Source organism: Salvelinus alpinus, chromosome 6 (genome assembly GCF_045679555.1).
Source record: "Salvelinus alpinus chromosome 6, SLU_Salpinus.1, whole genome shotgun sequence".
Lineage (NCBI taxonomy): Eukaryota > Metazoa > Chordata > Actinopteri > Salmoniformes > Salmonidae > Salvelinus > Salvelinus alpinus.
The window spans coordinates 91,428,894-91,453,217 of NC_092091.1; the positions used below are offsets into that span (position 1 = coordinate 91,428,894).

Below are 24,324 nucleotides of genomic sequence, written 5' to 3' on the forward strand. Positions count from 1 at the left end.
GATTGATTGATCTGTTACATCCTTGATAGGTTGATTGATTATCTAGCCTCCTGTAGGCTCTGGCTGATAGAATGGTTGATAGATTGGTTGATCTATTGATTGATTGATGAATCTATCAATTGATTAATTATTGATCACCTCCCCATCCGGTGCTCTGTAGGTTCTGGCTGATAGACTGTCGTCAGACCCAGGAGGCTGTGAGTTTCTCTACCCAGCTGTACAGAGAGATCATCTGTGTCCCCTACATGGCCAAGTTCGTCATCTTCGCCAAGACGCTGGACCCCGTCGAGGCCCGCCTACGCTGCTTCTGCATGACGGACGACAAGATGGACAAGACGCTGGAACAGCAAGAGAACTTCACAGAGGTGGCGCGGAGTAGAGACGTAGAGGTGAGAGGTGGGGAGGACGAGAGGGGGAGAGATGGAGGGGATGGGGAGAGAGGGAGGGGAGAGGGAGTAGATGTGAGAGGGGGGGAAGGAGGAGAGGAGAGGGGAGGAAAGAGGAGAATGGGGAGAGGCAGAGGAGAATGGGGAGGAGGGAGGGAGGGGTGAGAAACCCTGGAACAACAAGAGAAATTCACAAAGGTGACCCGGAGCAGAGATGTGGAGGTAAAGTGGGGGGGGGGTATTGGTGTCTGACCCTAGCTCTCTATTGTCTGTCTGTCTGTCTGTCTGTCTGTCTGTCTGTCTGTCTGTCCCTACTACAGGTGTTGGAGCGGAAGCGTATATTTACGGACTGATTTGACCCTAGCTCTCTACTGTCTGTCTGTCTGTCTGCCCCTACTACAGGTATTGGAAGGGAAGCCTATCTTTGCAGACTGTTTTGGGAACCTGGTTCCTCTGACCAAGAGTGGACAGCATCACGTCTTCAGCTTCTACGCATTCAAAGAGAACCGTCTCGCACTCTTCATCAAGGTAATACGCAATTACAGGACTTCTTCTACGCTGAGAAAGTGTGACGTAGTTGTCCTGCTTTGTTTTAGTTCTGAGTGGACTTCTTCTACGCTGAGAGAGTGTGACGTAGTTGTCCTGCTTTGTTTTAGTTCTGAATGGACTTCTCCTACGCTGGGAAAGTGTGACGTAGTTGTCCTGCTTTGTTTTAGTTCTGAATGGACTTCTTCTACGTTGGGAAAGTGTGACGTAGTTGTCCTGCTTTGTTTTAGTTCTGAGTGGACTTCTTCTACGCTGAGAAAGTGTGACGTAGTTGTCCACTTTGTTTTAGTTCTGAATGGACTTCTTCTACGCTGAGAAAGTGTGACGTAGTTTTCCTGCTTTGTTTTAGTTCTGAATGGACTTCTCCTACGCTGGGAAAGTGTGACGTAGTTGTCCTGCTTTGTTTTAGTTCTGAATGGACTTCTCCTACGCTGGGAAAGTGTGACGTAGTTGTCCTGCTTTGTTTTAGTTCTGAATGGACTTCTCCTACGCTGGGAAAGTGTGACGTAGTTGTCCTGCTTTGTTTTAGTTCTGAATGGACTTCTCCTACGCTGGGAAAGTGTGACGTAGTTGTCCTGCTTTGTTTTAGTTCTGAATGGACTTCTTCTACGCTGGGAAAGTGTGACGTAGTTGTCCTGCTTTGTTTTAGTTCTGAATGGACTTCTTCTACGCTGAGAGAGTGTGACGTAGTTGTCCTGCTTTGTTTTAGTTCTGAATGGACTTCTTCTACGCTGAGAGAGTGTGACGTAGTTGTCCTGCTTTGTTTTAGTTCTGAATGGACTTCTTCTACGCTGAGAGAGTGTGAAGTAGTTGTCCTGCTTTGTTTTAGTTCTGAATGGACTTCTCCTACGCTGAGAAAGTGTGACGTAGTTGTCCTGCTTTGTTTTAGTTCTGAATGGACTTCTTCTACGCTGAGAAAGTGTGACGTAGTTGTCCTGCTTTGTTTTAGTTCTGAATGGACTTCTTCTACGCTGAGAAAGTGTGAAGTAGTTGTCCTGCTTTGTTTTAGTTCTGAATGGACTTCTTCTACGCTGAGAAAGTGTGACGTAGTTGTCCTGCTTTGTTTTAGTTCTGAATGGACTTCTTCTACGCTGAGAGAGTGTGACGTAGTTGTCCTGCTTTGTTTTAGTTCTGAGTTTAGAATACATCATAGACACTGGTATATCATGTAATATGTATTTTAATGAGTTTTGAATACATCAGAGACACTGGTATATCATGTAATATGTATTTTAATGAGTTTGATTATACAGTATAATAAAAGTCGATACCAGAATGTTTTTCACTTTCCTTGCTAATATTCCCAACGTTCACCTGATTCCATGAGTTTCCAGTGATTGGTTGATTGATTGACAGATTCGTGACTGCGCCCAGGAGCCGTGTGGCAGACTGTCCTTCACCAAGGAGCCCCGCACCTACCGTAGTCTTACCCACAAGGCAATCTGCAACCTGAACATCACGCTGCCCACCTACTGCAAGGTAACACACCTGAACACACCTGGACTGAACACAATGTGTAATGACATGAAATAATGCTGAACACACCTGGACTGGAATGTGAGTAATGCTGTCCAAAAAAAAATCTGACTCAATGTGAATATCGCTGTCCCAAAACAGATCTGACTCAGTGTGAATGATGCTGTCCCAAAACAGATCTGACTCAATGTGAATATCGCTGTCCCAAAACAGATCTGACTCAATGTGAATATCGCTGTCCCAAAACAGATCTGACTCAGTGTGAATGATGCTGTCCCAAAACAGACCTGACTCAGTGTGAATAATGCTGCCCCAAAACAGATCTGACTCCGTGTGAATAATGCTGTCCCAAAACAGATCTGACTCAGTGTGAATAATGCTGTCCCAAAAGAGATCTGTCTCAGTGTGAATAATGCTGTCCCAAAACAGATCTGACTCAGTGTGAATAATGCTGTCCCAAAACAGATCTGACTCAATGTGAATAATGCTGTCCCAAAACAGATCTGACTCAGTGTGAATAATGCTGTCCCAAAACAGATCTGACTCAGTGTGAATAATGCTGTCCCAAAAGAAATCTGACTCAGTGTGAATAATGCTGTCCCAAAACAGATCTGCCTCAATGTGAATAATGCTGTCCCAAAACAGATCTGACTCAGTGTGAATAATGCTGTCACAAAACAGATCTGTCTCAGTGTGAATAATGCTGTCACAAAACAGGTCTGTCTCAGTGTGAATAATGCTGTCCCAAAACAGATCTGACTCAGTGTGAATAATGCTGTCCCAAAACAGATCTGACTCAGTGTGAATAATGCTATCCCAAAACAGATCTGACTCAGTGTGAATAATGCTGTCCCAAAACAGATCTGGCTCAATGTGAATAATGCTGGCCCAAAACAGATCTGGCTCAATGTGAATAATGCTGTCCCAAAACAGATCGGACTGAATGCCTTCTTTTTTCCTCTCCTCGGTGTCCTATTCAGGAGTCGGATTCAGACCAAGACGCAGATGACGAGGTAACCAACTACACCTTATCAGAACATTCTTCTTGTTAAAATTTGATAAAATGTTAAAAACACTTTTACCTGATTTATGTTTATTAGCTGATTCTATTCAACATGTTGTATTGAACCTTCCTTTCTTACAGAGTGACAAGAGCGACAAAAAATGTAAGCTGAGCTATTTGTTTTTTAAATGATTACATTTGTTGGGCTGTGACAAATACAGCATCCTGCATTAACTAACCTTCATAACTACCTGTAGTCCAGGAAGAACATAATAAATTACATTGTTGTTTTTTTAATGCAGGTCGCAGGCCAATGATTTGCATTGCTTAACATACAATAATGGCCATTTGACTAGCCGTGTTGTTTGTAATATAATATTACTTACACCGTGTCAAGTTACCTGTGTGTCCCTGACCACTATACTATAGTAATATAATATTACCACTATACTATAGTAATATAATATTACTAACACTATACTATAGTAATATAATATTACTAACACTATACTATAGTAATATAATATTACTAACACTATACTATAGTAATATAATATTACTAACACTATACTATAGTAATATAATATTACTTACACCTTGTCCAGTTACCTGTGGGTTCCTGGCCACTATGCTATAGTAATATAATATTACTGACCACTATACTATAGTAATGTAATATTATTTACACCTTGTCCAGTTACCTGTGGGTTCCTGGCCGCTATGCTATAGTAATATAATATTACTGACCACTATACTATAGTAATATAATATTACTTACACCTTGTCCAGTTACCTGTGGGTTCCTGGCCGCTATGCTATAGTAATATAATATTACTGACCACTATACTATAGTAATATAATATTACTTACACCTTGTCCAGTTACCTGTGGGTTCCTGGCCGCTATGCTATGGCTGGTATGCATTGCATCCCTTCCTCTCCAATACCCATTCTGTTTCTCCCTCCTACAATCCCGCCTTCATCCATTCAACCATCATCATCATCATCACGCTATAGGAAGTCAAAGGGAATGAACGCTTGAGATACTGTATGAATGCTTGGGATACTGTATGAACGCTTAAGATACTGTATGGACGCTTAAGATACTGTATGAACACTTGAGATACTGTATGAATGCTTGAGATACTGTATGAATGCTTGAGATACTGTATGAACGCTTGAGATACTGTATGAACGCTTGAGATACTGTATGAATGCTTGAGATACTGTATGAATGTTTGAGATACTGTATGAATGCTTGAGATACTGTATGAACGCTTGAGATACTGTATGAATGCTTGAGATACTGTATGAATGTTTAAAATACTGTATGAATGCTTGAGATACTGTATGCACGCTTGAGATACTGTATGAATGCTTGAGATACTGTATGAATGTTTAAAATACTGTATGAATGCTTGAGATACTGTATGCACGCTTGAGATACTGTATGAACGCTTGAGATATTGTATGAACGCTTGAGATACTGTATGAATGCTTGAGATACTGTATGAATGCTTGAGATACTGTATGAACGCTTGAGATACTGTATGAACGCTTGAGATACTGTATGAACGCTTGAGATACTGTATGAACGCTTGAGATACTGTATGAATGCTTGAGATACTGTATGAATGCTTGAGAATACATATATATATGCCATGGCACTTCCAATGTGAATATATAACATCCAGTTATTTAAATGTATTTGGATGGCTGAAGAAAGCACACTGTACTATGACAATATGTTAAACGAACGTCATTTCATTCCAGATTTTTGCTTGCCTGGAATTAATTCAAAGAAGGAATTCATATAATGTGAATTTTTCAGTTTTTTTTTTGTCTCCGATCACTCCCTTATTTTACTTTCATGGTTGTTGAAACACTTTGCTCTGCATGAAAATAACTTTACTCACACATACACATGGTATATGTTTGTTAGTCTGTGTATGTGCTTGTTACCACTCATTCTCCTTTTCTGTTATCAATTCATTAGCCTGTTATATCACGGGTATCTTTGTTACCACTCATTCTCCTTTTCTGTTATCAATTCATTAGCCTGTTATATCACTGGCATCTTTTCTGTTATCAATTCATTAGCCTGTTATATCACTGGTATCTTTTTTATTATCAATTCATTAGCCTGTTATATCACTGGTATCTTTTCTGTTATCAATTCATTAGCATGTTATATCACTGGTATCTTTTCTTAGATCACTGATATTTATTTAACAAATTAACTGAGGTTTTCTACGTGTATTTATATATAGTTTTACTGATAAGATATTTATTTACAACATTAACTGAGGTTTTCTGCATGTATTTAAATATAGTTTTACTGATAAGATATTTATTTACAACATTAACTGAGGTTTTCTGCATGTATTTAAATATAGTTTTACTGATAAGATATTTATTTACAACATTAACTATGGTTTATGTATTTATATATAGTTTTACTCCCCATATGTTTCTATTTACTTAAGAATTCCTAACAGTTAGCTATCAGCGGTTTACATGATGCGGGAAACCTTCTGCTCTTTTCTCTCTGTTTGCTTTTGTCAGTGGACATGAACCCTTCATGTTGAGAAACAATCTTGAGATCTTTGTTTGTGTGAAACCAGTCTGTTTTTTCTTCCTCCGTTGGTTCCATATTCAGCAGGGTTGGGGGTCAATTCCATTTCAATTCAAACAGTCAATTCAGAAAGTAAAGCAAAATTCAAATTCCACATATTCCTAATTGAAAAGCGTTGAAAAGCGTTAAAGAGAATTGGAATTTGGAACTGGGGTTTCAGTATACTTCCTGAATTGACTAGAATATAAATGGAATTGACCCCAACCCTGGTATTCAGGTCGCTCACCATTTTTATTTTTATACCTTCCTGTTTTGTTTAGACTACTTCCTGTTGTGTTTAGACTACTTCCTGTGTCATGTGTATGAATGTGCAGTCAAACACACCAATATGTATCGACAGGTTATTTCTTGCCCATGTCTTTCCTCCGTCCTGTTCTGTTTTTCTTCTGTTTGCTTCGCTTCTGCTGTTGCTGCCCTCCTCCCTCCCATCTCCCCTCCCCTTCTCCTTTGGAGAACTCACCACTCCTCTTCCGTCGTCAAGCTGCTTTCCCTTTTCCCTGTTTTGAACAGAAGATATACTGTGATATGTTCTGCCCTGACCACGGTTTTCCGATGTCTTCTCTTCCCCTTCACTCCATCCTCCCCTTATGTTCTTTACACCTTTGGTTTGGTTTCCTCCTTTTTTTCAAAATGGAAGACGACGAGACGGAGTCGACAGAGACTTACACGCTGCCGACCAATCAGGTGCTAGACCCAGCCACGCTGGCCAGCCCTGACCTCCTTTCAGAGGTCTCCGACATGAAACACGACCTCATCAAGATGTCCGCCATCTTGACGACAGAGCAAACTGAACACCCAAGCTCTTCGGATAGAGGAAGAGGAGGAGGAGGAAGAGGAGGAAGGACAGGGATGGAGGAGGAACCCGGGGAGCCGTTTGAGATCATGGAACAGGTGAAAGAGGATCTGGAGAAGGTTGGAGATATTTTACGAGGGGGAGATACTAGATTCACAAACAACAAAGAGAAAGTACTGCAGATGTCCAAAATGGAGGACGAGGAGTGGGTTCTTCTCTCTCAGACTAAAGCCAAAGCCATGACTCCCTCTGATATTCAGGAGCCGGTACTACAAGAAGTCAACATTCAGAGAAAGACCTCTTCCACAATGACCAAAGAGGTTAGAGATATGTCAGGTATGGTATCTCACCAAAGTGGAGGCATGAACCAGCACCTAGAAGAGAGATCTGGTGTAACCAGTTGCCTACTACAGGACATCATAGTCCAGGAGAGATTAGATCAGGTGGTTCTGAAGCGGGAAGGCAAACGCCATCCGCCTGAGATCAAAAAGCCGATCAGGAAGAAGTTGAGGGACAGGGAACGTTCTGGATGCAGCAGTTCCGAGGGTGAGCTGGAGAGGATGAGCTCTGAGGAGTCCCTTGATGGGGATGTTGTTCTGGGGGAGCCGAGGTCGGGAGTAGTTCCCGGCTCTGAGCCTGTAGTCGTTCCTGGGTCTGAGCCTGGAGTGGTACCCAGGTCTATGCCGGGAGTGGTTCCTGGGTCTGAGCCTGTAGTCGTTCCCAGGTCTATGCCTGGAGTGGTTCCTGGGTCTGAGCCTGTAGTGGTTCGCAGGTCTATGCCTGGAGTGGTGGCTGGGTCCGGACGTATAGTGGTGTCTGGGTCTGAACCTGGAGTGGGGCCCGGGACTGAGTTAAAACCGACTGCAACCCTGGATTGGGATGTTGTACTGGGGGAGTCTGGGCTCAGGTCTGGGTCTGAGACTTGGTCTGGGTCTTCTGGACCAACCCCAGCCATGGAGCCACCAGTGTCGCCCCTGGTCGTGGAAACCCCAATCGGGTCCATAAAGGACAGAGTGAGAGCTCTGCAAAAGAAGGTTGAGGAAGAGGAAGAGGGGGAGGATGGCCGCAAGCGAAAGCCTGCGCAGGCGCCAGTCCCTCAGAACACAACTTTCATCACCATCACTAAGGAGACGGGTGAGCCCCAGATGCCAGATCTTCCCAAGCTTCCCAGATCTCCGAAATCCCCCCGGTCTCAGACGGAGAGGCTGGAGGAGACGATGTCTGTCCGGGAGCTGATGAAGGCATTCCAGACTGGCCAGGATCCTTCCAAGAACAAAACGGGGCTCTTCGAGCACAAAGCCATGACGTCATCCACAACCTCCACATCGAGCTCCGAGGCAGTGATCTACAGTGAGACCTACAGAGCTGAAGCCAGTCCCACAGAGCATATGCCATCAGAAACTCCAACTTCCACAATCCTCTGCTCGCAGAGTGATGTCCTGGCCCTCCACTACAAAGGGGCGGATGATCAACCAGATCTGATCTTAGTAAGAGACCACTCTGAAGACTCTGAAATAACTAATGTCTTAGAAAGGGACCACTCTGAATACTCTGAGATAACTCATGTTACGGTTAAGTTGCAGGAGTCAGTGACTAACATCAACAGAATACAACCAGAGGACAGAGGGATCCCTCTAGACAGGGCTCTACCAGAGGGCGGAGGGATCCTCCTAGACAGGGCTCTACCAGAGGACAGATGTATCCTCCTAGACAGGGCTCTACCAGAGGATGGAGGGATCCTCCTAGACAAGGCTCTACCAGAGGACGGAGGGATCCCTCTAGACAGGGCTCTACCAAAGGACAGAGGGATCCTCCTAGACAGGGCTCTACCAGAGGATGGAGGGATCCTCATAGACAGGGCTCTACCAGAGGACAGAGGGATCCTCCTAGACCGGGATCTATCAGAACATGGAGGAATCGTCCTAGACAGGGCTCTACCAGAGGACAGAGGGATCCTCCTAGACAGGGCTCTACCAGAGGACAGAGGGATCCTCCTAGACCGGGATCTATCAGAACATGGAGGAATCGTCCTAGACAGGGCTCTACCAGAGGACGGAGGGATCCTCCTAGACAGGGCTCTACCAGAGGACGGAGGGATCCTCATAGAAAGGGCTATACCAGAGGACGGAGGGATCCTCCTAGTCAGGGCTCTACCAAAGGATGGAGGGATCCTCCTAGACAGGCCTCTACCAGAGGACGGAAGGATCCTCCTAGACAGGGCTCTACCAGAGGACGGAGGGATCCTCCTAGACAGGGCTCTACCAGAGGACAGAGGGATCCTCCTAGACAGGGCTCTACCAGAGGACGGAGGGATCCTCATAGACAGGGCTCTACCAGAGGACAGAGGGATCCTCCTAGACCGGGATCTATCAGAACATGGAGGAATCCTCCTAGACAGGGCTCTACCAGAGGATGGAGGGATCCTCCTAGACAGGGCTCTACCAGAGGACAGAGGGATCTTCCTAGACAGGGCTCAACCAGAGGACAGAGGGATCCTCCTAGACAGGGCTCAACCAGAGGATGGAGGGATCCCTCTAGACAGGTCTCTACCAGAGGACGGAGGGATCCCTCTAGACAGGGCTCTACCAGAGGACGGAGGGATCCTCCTAGACAGGGCTCTACCAGAGGACGGAGGGATCCTCCTAGACAGGGCTCTACCAGAGGACGGAGGGATCCTCCTAGACAAGGCTCTACCAGAGGACAGATGTATCCTCCTAGACAGGGCTCTACCAGAGGATGGAGGGATCCTCCTAGACAAGGCTCTACCAGAGGACGGAGGGATACGTCTAGACAAGGCTCTACCAAAGGACAGAGGGATCCTCCTAGACAGGGCTCTACCAGAGGACGGAGGGATCCTCATAGACAGGGCTCTACCAGAGGACAGAGGGATCCTCCTAGACCGGGATCTATCAGAACATGGAGGAATCGTCCTAGACAGGGCTCTACCAGAGGACGGAGGGATCCTCCTAGACAAGGCTCTACCAGAGGACAGATGTATCCTCCTAGACAGGGCTCTACCAGAGGACGGAGGGATCCCTCTAGACAGGGCTCTACCAGAGGACGGAGGGATCCTCCTAGACAGGGCTCTACCAGAGGACGGAGGGATCCTCCTAGACAGGTCTCTACCAAAGGACGGAGGGATCCTCCTAGACAGGGCTCTACCAGAGGACGGAGGGATCCTCCTAGACAGGGCTCTACCAGAGGACGGAGGGATCCTCCTAGACAAGGCTCTACCAGAGGACAGATGTATCCTCCTAGACAGGGCTCTACCAGAGGATGGAGGGATCCTCCTAGACAAGGCTCTACCAGAGGACGGAGGGATCCTCATAGACAGGGCTCTACCAGAGGACAGAGGGATCCTCCTAGACCGGGATCTATCAGAACATGGAGGAATCGTCCTAGACAGGGCTCTACCAGAGGACGGAGGGATCCTCCTAGACAAGGCTCTACCAGAGGACAGATGTATCCTCCTAGACAGGGCTCTACCAGAGGACGGAGGGATCCCTCTAGACAGGGCTCTACCAGAGGACGGAGGGATCCTCCTAGACAGGTCTCTACCAAAGGACGGACGGATCCTCCTAGACAGGGCTCTACCAGAGGACAGAGGAATCCTCATAGACAGGGCTCTACCAAAGGACGGAGGGATCCTCCTAGACAGGGCTCTACCAGAGGACAGAGGGATCCTCCTAGACAGGGCTCAACCAGAGGATGGAGGGATCCTCCTAGACAGGGCTCTACCAGAGGACGGAGGGATCCTCCTAGACAGGGCTCAACCAGAGGACAGAGGGATCCTCCTAGACAGGGCTCAACCAGAGGATGGAGGGATCCCTCTAGACAGGTCTCTATCAGAGGACGGAGGGATCCCTCTAGACAGGGCTCTACCAGAGGACGGAGGGATCCTCCTAGACAGGGCTCTACCAGAGGACGGCGGGATCCTCCTAGACAGGGCTCTACCAAAGGACGGAGGGATCCTCCTAGACAGGGCTCTACCAGAGGACAGAGGGATCCTCATAGACAGGGCTCTACCAAAAGACGGAGGGATCCTCCTAGACAGGGCTCTACCAGAGGACAGAGGGATCCTCCTAGACAGGGCTCAACCAGAAGATGGAGGGATCCTCCTAGACAGGGCTCTACCAGAGGACAGAGGGATCCTCATAGACAGGGCTCTACCAAAAGACGGAGGGATCCTCCTAGACAGGGCTCTCCCAGAGGATAGAGGGATCCTCCTAGACAGGGCTCAACCAGAGGATGGAGGGATCCTCCTAGACAGGGCTCTACCAGAGGACAGATGTATCCTCCTAGACAGGGCTCTACCAGAGGACGGAGGGATCCCTCTAGACAGGGCTCTACCAGAGGACGGAGGGATCCTCCTAGACAGGGCTCTACCAGAGGACGGAGGGATCCTCCTAGACAGGTCTCTACCAAAGGACGGAGGGATCCTCCTAGACAGGGCTCTACCAGAGGACGGAGGGATCCTCCTAGACAGGGCTCTACCAGAGGACGGAGGGATCCTCCTAGACAAGGCTCTACCAGAGGACAGATGTATCCTCCTAGACAGGGCTCTACCAGAGGATGGAGGGATCCTCCTAGACAAGGCTCTACCAGAGGACGGAGGGATCCCTCTAGACAGGGCTCTACCAAAGGACGGAGGGATCCTCCTAGACAAGGCTCTACCAGAGGACGGAGGGATCCTCATAGACAGGGCTCTACCAGAGGACAGAGGGATCCTCCTAGACCGGGATCTATCAGAACATGGAGGAATCGTCCTAGACAGGGCTCTACCAGAGGACGGAGGGATCCTCCTAGACAAGGCTCTACCAGAGGATGGAGGGATCCTCCTAGACAAGGCTCTACCAGAGGACGGAGGGATCCCTCTAGACAGGGCTCTACCAAAGGACGGAGGGATCCTCCTAGACAAGGCTCTACCAGAGGACGGAGGGATCCTCATAGACAGGGCTCTACCAGAGGACAGAGGGATCCTCCTAGACCGGGATCTATCAGAACATGGAGGAATCGTCCTAGACAGGGCTCTACCAGAGGACGGAGGGATCCTCCTAGACAAGGCTCTACCAGAGGACAGATGTATCCTCCTAGACAGGGCTCTACCAGAGGACGGAGGGATCCCTCTAGACAGGGCTCTACCAGAGGACGGAGGGATCCTCCTAGACAGGGCTCTACCAGAAGATGGAGGGATTCTCCTAGACAAGGCTCTACCAGAGGACGGAGGAATCGTCCTAGACAAGGCTCTACCAGAGGACAGAGGGATCCTCCTAGACAAGGCTCTACCAAAGGACGGAGGGATCCTCCTAGACAGGGCTCTACCAGAGGACGGAGGGATCCTCCTAGACAGGGCTCAACCAGAGGATGGAGGGATCCTCCTAGACAGGGCTCTATCAGAGGATGGAGGGATCCTCCTGGACAGGGCTCTACCAGAGGATGGATGGAGCAGCCCAGAGATGATACAGCAGGAGGAGCCAGAGATGGGACTAGAAAGGAGGTCTTCTATAGAGATGATGCAGCTGGAGGAGCCAGAGATGGGACCAGATAGGATGTCTTCTATAGAGATGATGCAGCTGGAGGAACCAGAGATGGGACTAGAAAGGAGGTCTTCTATAGAGATGATGCAGCTGGAGGAGCCAGAGATGGGACCAGACAGGAGGCTTTCTTCAGAGATGATGCAGCTGGAGGAACCAGAGATGGGACCATACAGGAAGTCTTCTATAGAGATGATGCAGCTGGAGGAACCAGAGATGGGACCAGACAGGAAGTCTTCTATAGAGATGCAGATCAGCCCGGACAGGAAACCCTCTGAGGACTTTAGCGCTGACATCAAGGCCGAGCTGGAGGACAGTCCAGAGTACCAGCTTTTCAGACAGACCTCGTTCACAGAGGACCACAACCACCCACAGGCTGAAGCAGCCGAGGAGGAGCTCCCAGCAGACCACCCAAACGACACCCCAACCTTCATGTTCAGCCCCTGTATGAACGACGACAGACGGGATGAGCTATTCACTAAGGCTGAGAACCTGGTGGGGAATGAATGCCCTGTGAGTCTGAAGAATGAAGGAGCAGCGGACTCTCCCGGGACTAGCCTAGGAACCAGGACTCCCCATTCAAGCACGGGGGAGAGTGAGAAACACAAAGGATTAGCAGACACCCCACAGATGAGTCCACTCACATTCCCCACTCAGGAGGTTGACCTGCCCACAGTTTATAAAGAGACAGAGAGAATGGATGGGATGAAAGTACTAGGAGACGTGATTCATGGTGATGAAGAAATCTTTCCAGAAACTGAAGATTTAGTCGTAGAAACCAAATCAGTGACTCCGTCCCCTGTTCGGGAACAAGTAGTTATGATCCAACAGAAGACCTCCCCCAGACCGGTTACAGTGGTGAGAGATATGTCAGGGATGGAGTCACTCCTCAGGGAAGATATGGATCACTACCTAGAACAGAGACCATCACCTGTCCGTGGCACTGAAGTGATGACAGTTCAGGAACCAATGTTACAAGAAGTCAGGATGGAAAGGAAATCCTCCCCCAGACCGGTTACAGTGGTGAGCGATATGTCAGGGATGGAGTCACTCCTCAGGGAAGATATTGATCACTACCTAGAACAGAGATGTATGGTAATCAGTGGTTCACCAAAGGATGACATTGTCCAACAACAGAGTTTCAAACAGACCATCCTGACCAGGGATGACAAGCAACAATCACTTATTTTCTCCACAAAGGAGGTAGACATGTCTACAGAAGATACAGAGACAGAAAAAGAAGACTGGTGGAAAGTGCAAGACATGGGTGATGGTGACGCTCGGGGTGCCGAAGCGATAATCTTGAACCCAGTTCAGGAACCAATGTTACAAGAAGTCATGATCGAAAGGAAGACATCCCCCAGACCAGCTGTAAGAGTTAAAGATATGTCAGGCATGGAGGCACTCCTCAGTGGAGATTTAGAACAGTACCTAGAAGACAGACCTGTAGATCTCAGTGCTGTATTGGAGGATGACATCGTACAAGAGAGATTTGAACAGGTTATGATTACACGGGAGAGCAAACGGGAAACCCACACATTCTCCACTGAGCAGGTACATAAAGTGACAGAACGAGATGTTGTTAATGTAGTGCAAGTAGGAGCCGTGGAGGACGATGTCATCTACGGTGATAATGACTTCATGCAGAGTTGTTCAGCTGGGCGGGAAGCATCAGAAAGTTCAGCTACTACAGTAATACGTTCAAGAGACTCAAAGAAGGTGACCTTTGACCTTCAAAGGACGTTTGATTCAGTGCTCCCCGCTCAAGCCTCTGAAGAGGATGACCAGGTCCCTGTTGGGACAGGACCCATTTTAGAGGACTGGGATGATTTAGAGATAAAACCATCGTACCACAAAACAACAGAACTTTCATACTCAAACCTAAACATGCAAGACTCAATTTCAGCAGACAGATTTGCTCCTGAATCTGGTTGGGTCGCACCAGAGCTCCATGAAAGGGATTCAGCTGATCATGGAGCGGTGCACAGCCCAGACGGTGTGGGTCAGGCCCTCAGACCTGCAGACTTAGAGGTCCTCTTTCCTTTGGCCCTGGGCCACCCAGAGAGACGACTCTCCCATGGGGATTCTCTGGAGACCAGTCCTGTCATGGATGAAGGTTCCTCCAGGAAGTCCCCTGACTCTTTAGAGCCAAGCCCAACCGGGGACTCCCCCTGCCTTGACTCACTGGAGAGCAGCCCCACTGAACCGAAACAAGACACAGGCTTTCAGGCGACAAAGAAGACAGCTGTGTATGAAGACTACTTCTCTCAGCTTAGAGCCTGTCTCGGTGAGGAGCACGTCAGCAACATTGAGAATGAGGATTACTCCAAACGGACCTATCAAATGGATGGTGAGCGCGAAGGTCCCCTCCCATTGAAGGGGGGAGACCCTGAGTGGCTCTCCATGCCCATAAATCTGAGCTCAAACCCTGAGGATGATATGGACGACGTGGATGCAGAGGGTAGCGAGACCGGCCAAAGACAGTTCACCCCAGAGGAGGAGATGTTCAAAATGGCCGCCAAGATCAAAACCTTCGAAGAGATGGAGCAGGACGTCAAAACGAAGACAGACGGGAAACACTCTGACGGCTCTGTCTTATCAGACTCTGAGGATTATGAGGAATGTCAGTCGCTCGTTGACCTGATGGACAGGGAGGCGAAATCATCTAAGCCCAAAACCGACGCCGGTACTCTTCAGTCTGAAATTGAAACTGTGGCTGAAATCCAACCCTCAGTCCCTGGTGCAGTAACTGAGTTGGATAGTTCAGTTCAATGTGAAGCTCACCTACCATACAGTGCCTCAGGACATTCACCATCAGGAAGACAGGTCTCTGAGCACCTCGAATATCATTCACTAAGCACTGAAAAAGAACACTATACCACAGAGAATATCAGTGAAAATATCAGTGAACGTACTGAGCAGAAAGAGGAGATAGATGTAATATCGGCTATGCAAGCACACGAGGAGGAGATGGATCAGTCACAGTTGAGTGTCAGTCAGTCTGGTGAAAGTCTGTCAGTCAAACCAGAGGTGTTATGCACCGACGATGAAAGCTTCAAGGAGGTGGAGGATGCAGATGGTAAGGCAGCCATGTTGGAAATGCATCCCGAAGACATGCCTGTTCAAGGAGAGCTGGTCCCATGGAGTGCCATGCCAGACGACAACGAGGATGACAATGACGACGAAGCCTTCGACGCACGTGTGGAGGCGGAGGAACGAAGGATTATGGGTCTTGTGGAAGACCGCCGTACCCCTGACACCACACCGGGTCGCACACCGACCGAGGGGGGCACCCCCAACCCCTTCCAGTTCCAGGAAGGGAAGTTCTTTGAGATGACCAGAGGGGGCGCTATCGACATGACGAGAAGGAGCGTTGAAGAGGAGGGCGAGGGCTATGCCTTCTTTCACATAGGAGAACACCCAGTTGACCAGGTTCTGTTCGAGGACACTGGAGATTACGCTGGCCCCAATGTTCTCAGAACAGAACAGACTATTGCCGTTGATGATCTACACCTCCAGGAGGTGGATCAAACCAAAGATTACTCTGACTCCACCTTCCAGACTATACCATTACCCGAGGCTGATCAGAGGGGGAAACCAGTGGCCAAACCCAGGACCTCCATCAAAATGGAGCCAAAAGCTGAAACATTCCCCCTGCTAGAAGCTAAGATGGTAAGCTTCTTAGAGGTAGGTTCGCCAGACCCGACTATAGCTGACCTCCAGATGTTTACCACCGCTACTACTGTCACCCGCTCTGTGTACGCTGAACAGGTCCGCCAGTCATCCGACTCATCCCTTGAGGATGAAGAAGAAGAGGAAGAGGAGCAGTGCTCTATCATTGAGATGCTCGCTGGCTATTATGACTCAGTGGCACCCCCTAGTGTCCTGCAAGGGTATGACACCTCAGCAGGGTCTGACACCTCAGTGGCACTCACTAGTGTCCTGGCAGGGTCTGACACCTCTAGTGTCCTGGAAGGGTCTGACATCTCAGTGGCACCGTCTAGTGTCCTGGCAATGCCCTACACCTCAGCAGACACTGTGGCTAAGGATGAAAGCAGTTTCAAATCAAAGATACCCATCAAAGCTGGTTCAGTGAAATCAGACCTGGGCCTTGAGCAGAAATCAACAGTGGTGGAATCTCTTGATCGGGACCGGAGGACGAGGTCCGAGGAAGATTTTAAAGCCGGGAAGAAAATCTTAACTGACAAAGACAGCAGGAGTCACTCCGACAGCGACCGTCCTACAACTAAATCCAAACCTCTCACCTCCAGACTCCCTGTCATGGGCAAACACAAAACCACAGCCCACTCCTCCTCCTCTTCCCAGCCCGACAGAAACCAGGGCTCTGACATACGAGAGCCTTCCCTCCGATCCTCTCTGGATGTCGACGACATCAGCAGCAGCGGTGATCACAACGGTCCACATTCTGTCATCTTCAAGTATGACAGACCAACGCCTCGCAGATCTGCCCCAGACACGAGGGCTTTGCCGACACAGACACGGTTTCGAGCTTCCTCGGTGACGGGGGAGGTGTTTGAATCGAGACCCATCTGGGAAGACTCAGTGGAGACTCAGACACGGGTTGGAGCTTCCTCGGTGACGGGGGAGGTGTTTGAGTCGAGACCCATCTGGGAAGACTCAGTGGAGACTCAGATGCAGCTAATCTGGGCTGATCGGACCACGGAGCGGCAGCAAGGTACCAAAAATCTGCCACTTCCTTTCCTCTCTTTCTCTGCTCCTTGGAAGACCTTTCTTTGTCTTATTCAAGACCAGTCGTTTGTCACTTTTCTGTTGTGTGTCTTGTTTTGTCATTTCGTGCCGTGCTGTGTTATCTTGTCCTGTCCTGTGTTGTCTTGTCCTGTGCTGTGTTGTCTTGTCCTGTGCTGTGTTGTCTTGTCCTGTGCTGTGTTGTCTTGTCCTGTCCTGTGTTGTCTTGTCCTGTGCTGTGTTGTCTTGTCCTGTGCTGTGTTGTCTTGTGTTGTGTTGTTTCTTTTCCATATAAATGTCCTTGTCTATTGACGATTGTCTAGTGTCTATTGTCCACGTATGTGTAGATGAAATCTCAAGATTGACTGACCTAGATGTGTTCGGAGAAAACTCCAGGAATGCCCATCATGATTAACTTCAGGACATCTAATAGACTACTACATTACTGAAACTCCTTTTACTAATAATCACCGCACTGAGTTTGGAATGCCACATTCTTTCCATTGTTTAAGTACTAATCGACTACAAATACACCGTCGTGGTGGTCCGAGTAGAGCAGGTATTGTCATCAACAGTAAGGATCAGAACATCAGCTTTGCTTCATACTTCACCCATCATCAGCACCATTACCTCCACAGCCTATAACATAGAGGCCGGTTACATTACCTACTGAAATGTACCTGTACCTTCCAAGAACCTAGAAAACATCCCATAATCAACATGATCTCTGGAGAGTTTTTAACTGTTATATTTTCAGAGAAGTTATGGCCTGCGGCCCAAAATGGCACCCTATTCCCTATGGGCCCTATGGTCTAAAGTAGTGCATCCCTATTCCCTATTGACCATATGGTCTAAAGTAGTGCACCCTATTCCCTATGGGCCCTATGGTCTAAAGTAGTGCATCCCTTTTCCCTATGTGCCCTATGGTCTAAAGTAGTGCACCCTATTCCCTATGGACCCTATGGTCTAAAGTAATGCACCCTATTCCCTATGGACCCTATGGTCTAAAGTAGTGCATCCCTATTCCCTATGGACCCTATGGTCTAAAGTAGTGCATCCCTATTCCCTATGGGCCCTATGGTCTAAAGTAGTGCATCCCTATTCCCTATGGACCCTATGGTCTAAAGTAGTGCATCCCTATTCCCTATGGATCCTATGGTCTAAAGTAGTGCACCCTATTCCCTATGGGCCCTATTGTCTAAAGTAGTGCACCCTATTCCCTATGGCCCCTATGGTCTAAAGTAGTGCACCCTATAGGGAATATGATGCCAATTGGGACATAGCCATAACGTTGTTACTGTGCTGCTGTTGAGCTGTGATGACCTGTGTGTAACCTCTGGCCGTGGTGGTGTTTGTAGTGGATTGGCACGACGATGCAGACAGGAAAGAGGAGACGTTGGCTATCATTGCAGACCTGCTGGGGTTCAGCTGGACAGGTAAGTTATCCAGGTGGTGTTTAGCTGGTGTAGAAGGTGTGTATGAAATAGGAGTGAAAAGCTGTGGAGAACACTGGTCAAATGTCGTCCACTATGTAGGGAATAAGGGTACTGTTTAAGACGCCAACTCAGTGTCGTCGTCCCCCCGTCCCCCGTGTGTGTCTCAGAGCTGGCGAGGGAGCTGGAGTTCAACGAGGATGAGATCCAGGAAGTGAGGATGGAGAACCCTAACTCCTTACAGGAGCAGAGCCACGCCCTGCTGCAGCGCTGGGCTGAGAGAGAGGGAAAACACGCCACTGGTATGTCTGTCCTGACGCTATCTGTTCTACTGAGTCCAAAATGGCACCCTATTTCCTATATAGTGCACTGCTCTGGTCAAAAGTAGTGCACTATGTAGGGAATAGGGTGCCATAGGGCTCTGGTGTAAGTAGTGCACTATGTAGGGAATAGGGTGCCATTTGGCACTCAGCTGTGGACTCATCCATGGAAACCATCCATCTATTTATGAATGATAAATATATGTTACAGACTTATTCTAAAATTGATTTAAATTGTTAGTTTTTTTCTCATCCATCGAAACACAATACCCCATAATGACAAAGCAAAAATAGTTTTTTTTTTAAATGTTTGCTATTTATGAATGATAAATATGTCTTCTGAAATTGATTGTCTTTTTTGTTGTATCTTTTTTTGTTGTTGGTTTAAAGCAAGATTATTGTGTTTAATCAAAAGTGCTATAAAAGTGAAAAGGGTAATGATTATTTATTATTATTATTATTATTAATGAACTAATAATATGTCTTATCTTTTGTCCAGCAGAGGACAGCCTGATAAAGAGACTGACCAAGATCAACCGGATGGACATCGTCCACCTGATAGAGACCCAGATGAACAAGTCAGCTCTGGAGCAGACGTCCAGGACCTACGCAGAGATAGAGAAGACTCTGGACCAGAGTGAAGGTACTGTACCAGTTACATTACATTACAGAGATAGAGGAGACTCTGGACCAGTTACATTACAGAGATAGAGGAGACTCTGGAGCAGTTACATTACATTACAGAGATAGAGGAGACTCTGGACCAGTTACATTACATTACAGAGATAGAGGAGACTCTGGACCAGTTACATTACATTACAGAGATAGAGGAGACTCTGGACCAGTTACATTATAGAGATAGAGGAGACTCTGGACCAGTTATATTACATTACAGAGATAGAGGAGACTCTGGACCAGTTACATTACATTACAGAGATAGAGGAGACTCTGGACCAGTTACATTACATTACAGAGATAGAGGAGACTCTGGACCAGTTACATTACATTACAGAGATAGAGGAGACTCTGGACCAGTTACATTATAGAGATAGAGGAGACTCTGGACCAGTTACATTACATTACAGAGATAGAGGAGACTCTGGACCAGTTACATTACATTACAGAGATAGAGGAGACTCTGGACCAGTTACATTACATTACAGAGATAGAGGAGACTCTGGACCAGTTACATTACATTACAGAGATAGAGGAGACTCTGGACCAGTTATATTACATTACAGAGATAGAGGAGACTCTGGACCAGTTACATTACATTACAGAGATAGAGGAGACCTGTATCGTGAAAACGGCTTGTTTGTTTGTTTTTGATTCGAAATAGAAATATAAAAAAATGACTTGTTTTTTTGTTTGTTTCCAACATCAGGGTTGTTTTCCAACATCAGGGCAGTTTTAAATCCGCTAAGTGATTTGTTTCCTTGCCACGATACTAACGAGTGATTTGTTCGACAATCAGATGAGAGCATCATGACTGGCTGTGTTCTTGCCACATTAAAAGGCCCTTTTAACCGTTAAATTACGTCTTTATTATTAGGCCCATACATTTTTTTATAGACTTCCCCCAAATGTCACAGTGTAAATCGTATTTAGTTTAATGGTTAATTCAGAGGGTTCTGCCAGTGATGTTGGTAGAGGACGATATAATCTGACCATGTTTTGATCCTGAGTCTGTGTGTGTGTGTGTCTCTCTCTCTCTCTCTCTCTCTCTCTCTCTCTCTCTCTCTCTCTCTCTCTCTCTCTCTCTCTCTCTCTCTCTCTCTCTCTCTCTCTCTCTCTCTCTCTCTCTCTCTCTCTCTCTCTCTCTCTCTCTCTCTGTCTGTTTATATGTCTGCCAGTGTCTGTAGCCCTGTCCTCAGTGCAGGAGGACGTAGACAGCCTCAGACTGGTGAGGAGGGTGGACTCTTCCCCCAGACCGCCCCCAGCCGTCTCAGAGGAGGACCTATCAGTAGCCTCCCTCCTGGACATTCCTTCCTGGGCAGAGCCTATGGGCCACACCCACTCAGAGAGCATGCACGGGCTATTGGAGGACCTCGAGATCCCAATGTATGTCAGTCAGAGAATGAGCCAATCAGCTTCATGGATGGATGAGAATATTTTTACATTTAATTTAACTGTCGGCTTTAGTAAGAGAGGAAAATTCTACGGAGTTTGAGACTCATTATCAATCTGTCATTCCAGTAGATCATCAGAACTCAATATTGTCAATGCCTGATAGCTCCTCCAGACTAACATAATAATAAAAATTATATTAATAATAATATATAATAATAATAATGATTATAATAATTGTTTCTATTATTCTATAGTCATATAGTATGTCTCTTTGGAGTCTGCTAAAATGTAAATGTAATAATAACCCAGTGTTCATGTCATTCATGTTTCAGGGAGCTGAGCCCCAACCTGTGGACTTCGGAGGACGCGGTAACAAGGGAGTCCGCCACCGCCACCGCCAGCGAGCAAGTAAGTCCCCCTCTGAACGTGATTGGAGCAGAAACGTGGATACTAGCTTCTCAGGTGTATGGCCCCCAGTACCAAACTAGAGACCAGCCTCAGGGCCAGCGCAGCAGAAGTAGCAGTGGCCTGCTCCACCCTCAAGTGGGCGCCACTGGGCCTCTACCAGCTGGTGTTGACCAAATGTCCCCACCGGGGCGAGGCGAGGTTGAGCGTGAGCGCTGGCTGTCGCCGGAACAGCTCAGGATATCGTCTCCCATAGTGATCAGTGACTTTGGTCTGAGTCTGTCAGAGTCTGAGCAGGCAGAGACAGACTTCAGAGAACTCTGTGTTGGGTTTAGGGAGATGCCACTGGACAGACCCTATGTCTCCTCCATCACCCTGAACCCTAAAGCCAAAGCCAGGTTGTCCAGAGAGGCCAGCACAGAAATCTATGACCACAGTCATTTAGCTGAGTCTGACTGTAGCAACACGTGTTCGCCTGAGAACCGTAGCCAGGCTTGTTCGCCTCAGGACTGTAGCCATGGTCCGGAAAGTCTGGCTGTGGCTGAGGAGGCTGACCAGAGAACAGTCATCTCTGAAAAGCACATAGAAGAGATAACAGCTCGTTTCTACCGGGCCATGTACGGCTCAGACGAAGTCCTGCAGGTCACTGAGATGGTCCCCAAGCCCCACAGGTCCGAAGACCGGCCAGAGAAACGCCTGGAGCTGGCAACTCTCAGAAGGAACCAATCACAGATGGAGACACAGCTTTCGTTTATTGACGAGCCAGGAGAGGGTTGTGCCATGGCTCACTACAGCATGGTAGAGCAAACCAACGTCCAAAAGGGCATTGTTCGGCCGAAGCAAAGTCCGGCAACCAGCGAGTTGACTCCGATGACACGTGACTCACCTGACAGGCACCCTAGCTTTATCACTGTTCGACCAGAACCTGATCACGTCATAGTGAGGGCAAAAACATCCTACATGTTCATGCCAGTTACCCCACAGTCCCCTGGCCAAGACACAACGCTGTGTTCACATCTCACTAACTACAGACCTCTGACTCCTGATTCAGAGATGGAGTCCCTGTCACCTGACTCTCTACGGGGTCTCTCGCCCATGGACGAAGGGGTCGTTACCGTAGCTAGACTCTCATCCCCTGAGTCCGTAATGTCCGTTGGCGCCTACAGGGCGATTTCGCCTGACTCCCCTCTCCGCGAGCGTAGGGTAATGTCTCCAGATTCTGCCAGGGCATTCCGTGAAAGCAGGCCTCTTTCTCCCGGGTCGGATGGGTCTAGATTTTCACCCGAGGTTAAAGCCTACATTATAGAGAGTAGAGAACCCTCATATTCTCCTCCAGACATATACAAGGGTAAAAAGGATTCCTGTGATTCAGAGATAGCAGATAGCGCTCTTAGTACCCTTTCCCCTTCCCACACCGATAGCATCCGAAGTCCCCTCTCTCCTTACTACCAAGATATCATCCGGAGTCCCTTTTCTCCTTACCATTCAGACAGTGTTCTGAGTTCCCTATCCCCTGTATCCTCTGAGGTGTTTTCTGATGACATATGGTCCCCGTCGCCAGAGCTGTGTGAATTGGTGACTGAGAGCAGGACCCTGTCCCCGAACTCCCCAGTACCTGAGTATGACACACCTGTACCTGAGACACCTGTACCTGACACACCTGTACCTGACACACCTGTACCTGAGGCACCTGTACCTGACACACCTGTACCTGAGACTGAGACTGATAGTATCATGATCCTAGGAGACTATAGGTCGTGTTCACCTGGTCATCTGTCTTGGTCAGCTGTGACATCAGAGATGGACTCTGCAGATCTGTTGTTTCCTGACTGTAGAGCATCCTCCCCAGAGTCTGCTACTTCCTTGGATGAGTATAGGCAGCTTGCTCCTAACTCGCCAGTTCCTCAACACAACCCCTCAGTGCTTGAGGAGTGTTCACTGTGTGATTCAATAGATAGATCATTTTCACCTGAATCCTTTACTTCAGACCTAGACTATTCCGAGTTCTGTCTTGAGGAATTGTATGCCGTGGAAAGAGCCGATTCTCCTAATTCAATATTGTCAGAAGTAGATACAGTAGCTGAAAGAGACTTGGCAAAACATAGACCACCGTCACCGGGATCTGGCCGTCCAGATAGTAAAACAGAAATGGAATGGGAGTTCATCCAGTTGTCGTCCATTCCTGAATACAGAACTCTTTCTCCTGAGTCATGCGGTTCAGACAGTGATGGAATCCTTATATATCTTGACCATTTCTTAACTGACATGAGGCCATCTTCACCTAAATCTGAAACGTTGTTGGATGATTGTAGGCCCTTCTCTCCCGACTCTCCACTTCCTGAGTTTAGTTTGCCGTTAGCTGAATATAAAACGTATCAGTCTAAAAGTAGAGCCTCCTCACCAGCCTCAGTAACATCAGAATTTGAGTACTCTGGTTTAAGTCATGGAGAACCATTAACTGAAAACAGATCGGAATCACCAGATCCGGGGATGTTACAAATTCCTCAGTATAGAGCAAACTTCCTTGATTATGTAGTTCCTGTGAAAAAATACTCACCAGCAGTAGAAATTGGTGAATTGAAATTCAGACCCCTGTCACCAGAATCAGTAACTTCAGAAGTGGACTTTACCTTCCTTGAGCTCTTGTTTTCCGAGTCTAGATCATCCTCTCCAGATTCTGTTGCATCATTTGATGAGTACAGGCCCCTCTCTCCTGACTCTCCAGTTCCTCACTTCATGCCTCAATGCTGCGATTGTTATTTGTCTTTCATTGGAAGTAGATGTTCATCACCTGAATCAGTAGCTTCAGATATTGAATTCTCTGAGTTCTGTCTTGAGGAACTGTTTGCTGAAGACAGAGCAGATTCACCTGAATCATTTATATCAGAGAGTGAATTTGTTGAGTCAGTTGAAAGAGGTCTAATGAAACTCAGACCCTTGTCACCAGAAACAGTAGGTGATTATACCTTCCTTGAGCTCTTGGTTGCTGAGTCTAGACCATCTTCACCTGATTCTAT

At 47.5% G+C, this 24,324-nt stretch overlaps 1 protein-coding gene across 1 annotated transcript in view; it reads left to right on the forward strand.

Moving 5' to 3' along the window:
- The window catches only part of LOC139579579 (ankyrin-3-like), a 258,392-nt gene that overhangs the window by 142,283 nt on the left and 91,785 nt on the right, over positions 1 to 24,324 (forward strand). The window contains exons 33-43 of the mRNA XM_071408336.1: positions 161 to 389; positions 789 to 914; positions 2,289 to 2,411; positions 3,389 to 3,409; positions 15,292 to 15,309; positions 17,454 to 17,477; positions 18,449 to 18,515; positions 18,683 to 18,814; positions 19,335 to 19,475; positions 20,686 to 20,893; positions 21,235 to 21,310. Coding sequence (XP_071264437.1) covers positions 161 to 389; positions 789 to 914; positions 2,289 to 2,411; positions 3,389 to 3,409; positions 15,292 to 15,309; positions 17,454 to 17,477; positions 18,449 to 18,515; positions 18,683 to 18,814; positions 19,335 to 19,475; positions 20,686 to 20,893; positions 21,235 to 21,310 — 1,165 coding nt within the window. The remainder of the gene's footprint in view (positions 1 to 160; positions 390 to 788; positions 915 to 2,288; positions 2,412 to 3,388; positions 3,410 to 15,291; positions 15,310 to 17,453; positions 17,478 to 18,448; positions 18,516 to 18,682; positions 18,815 to 19,334; positions 19,476 to 20,685; positions 20,894 to 21,234; positions 21,311 to 24,324) is intronic.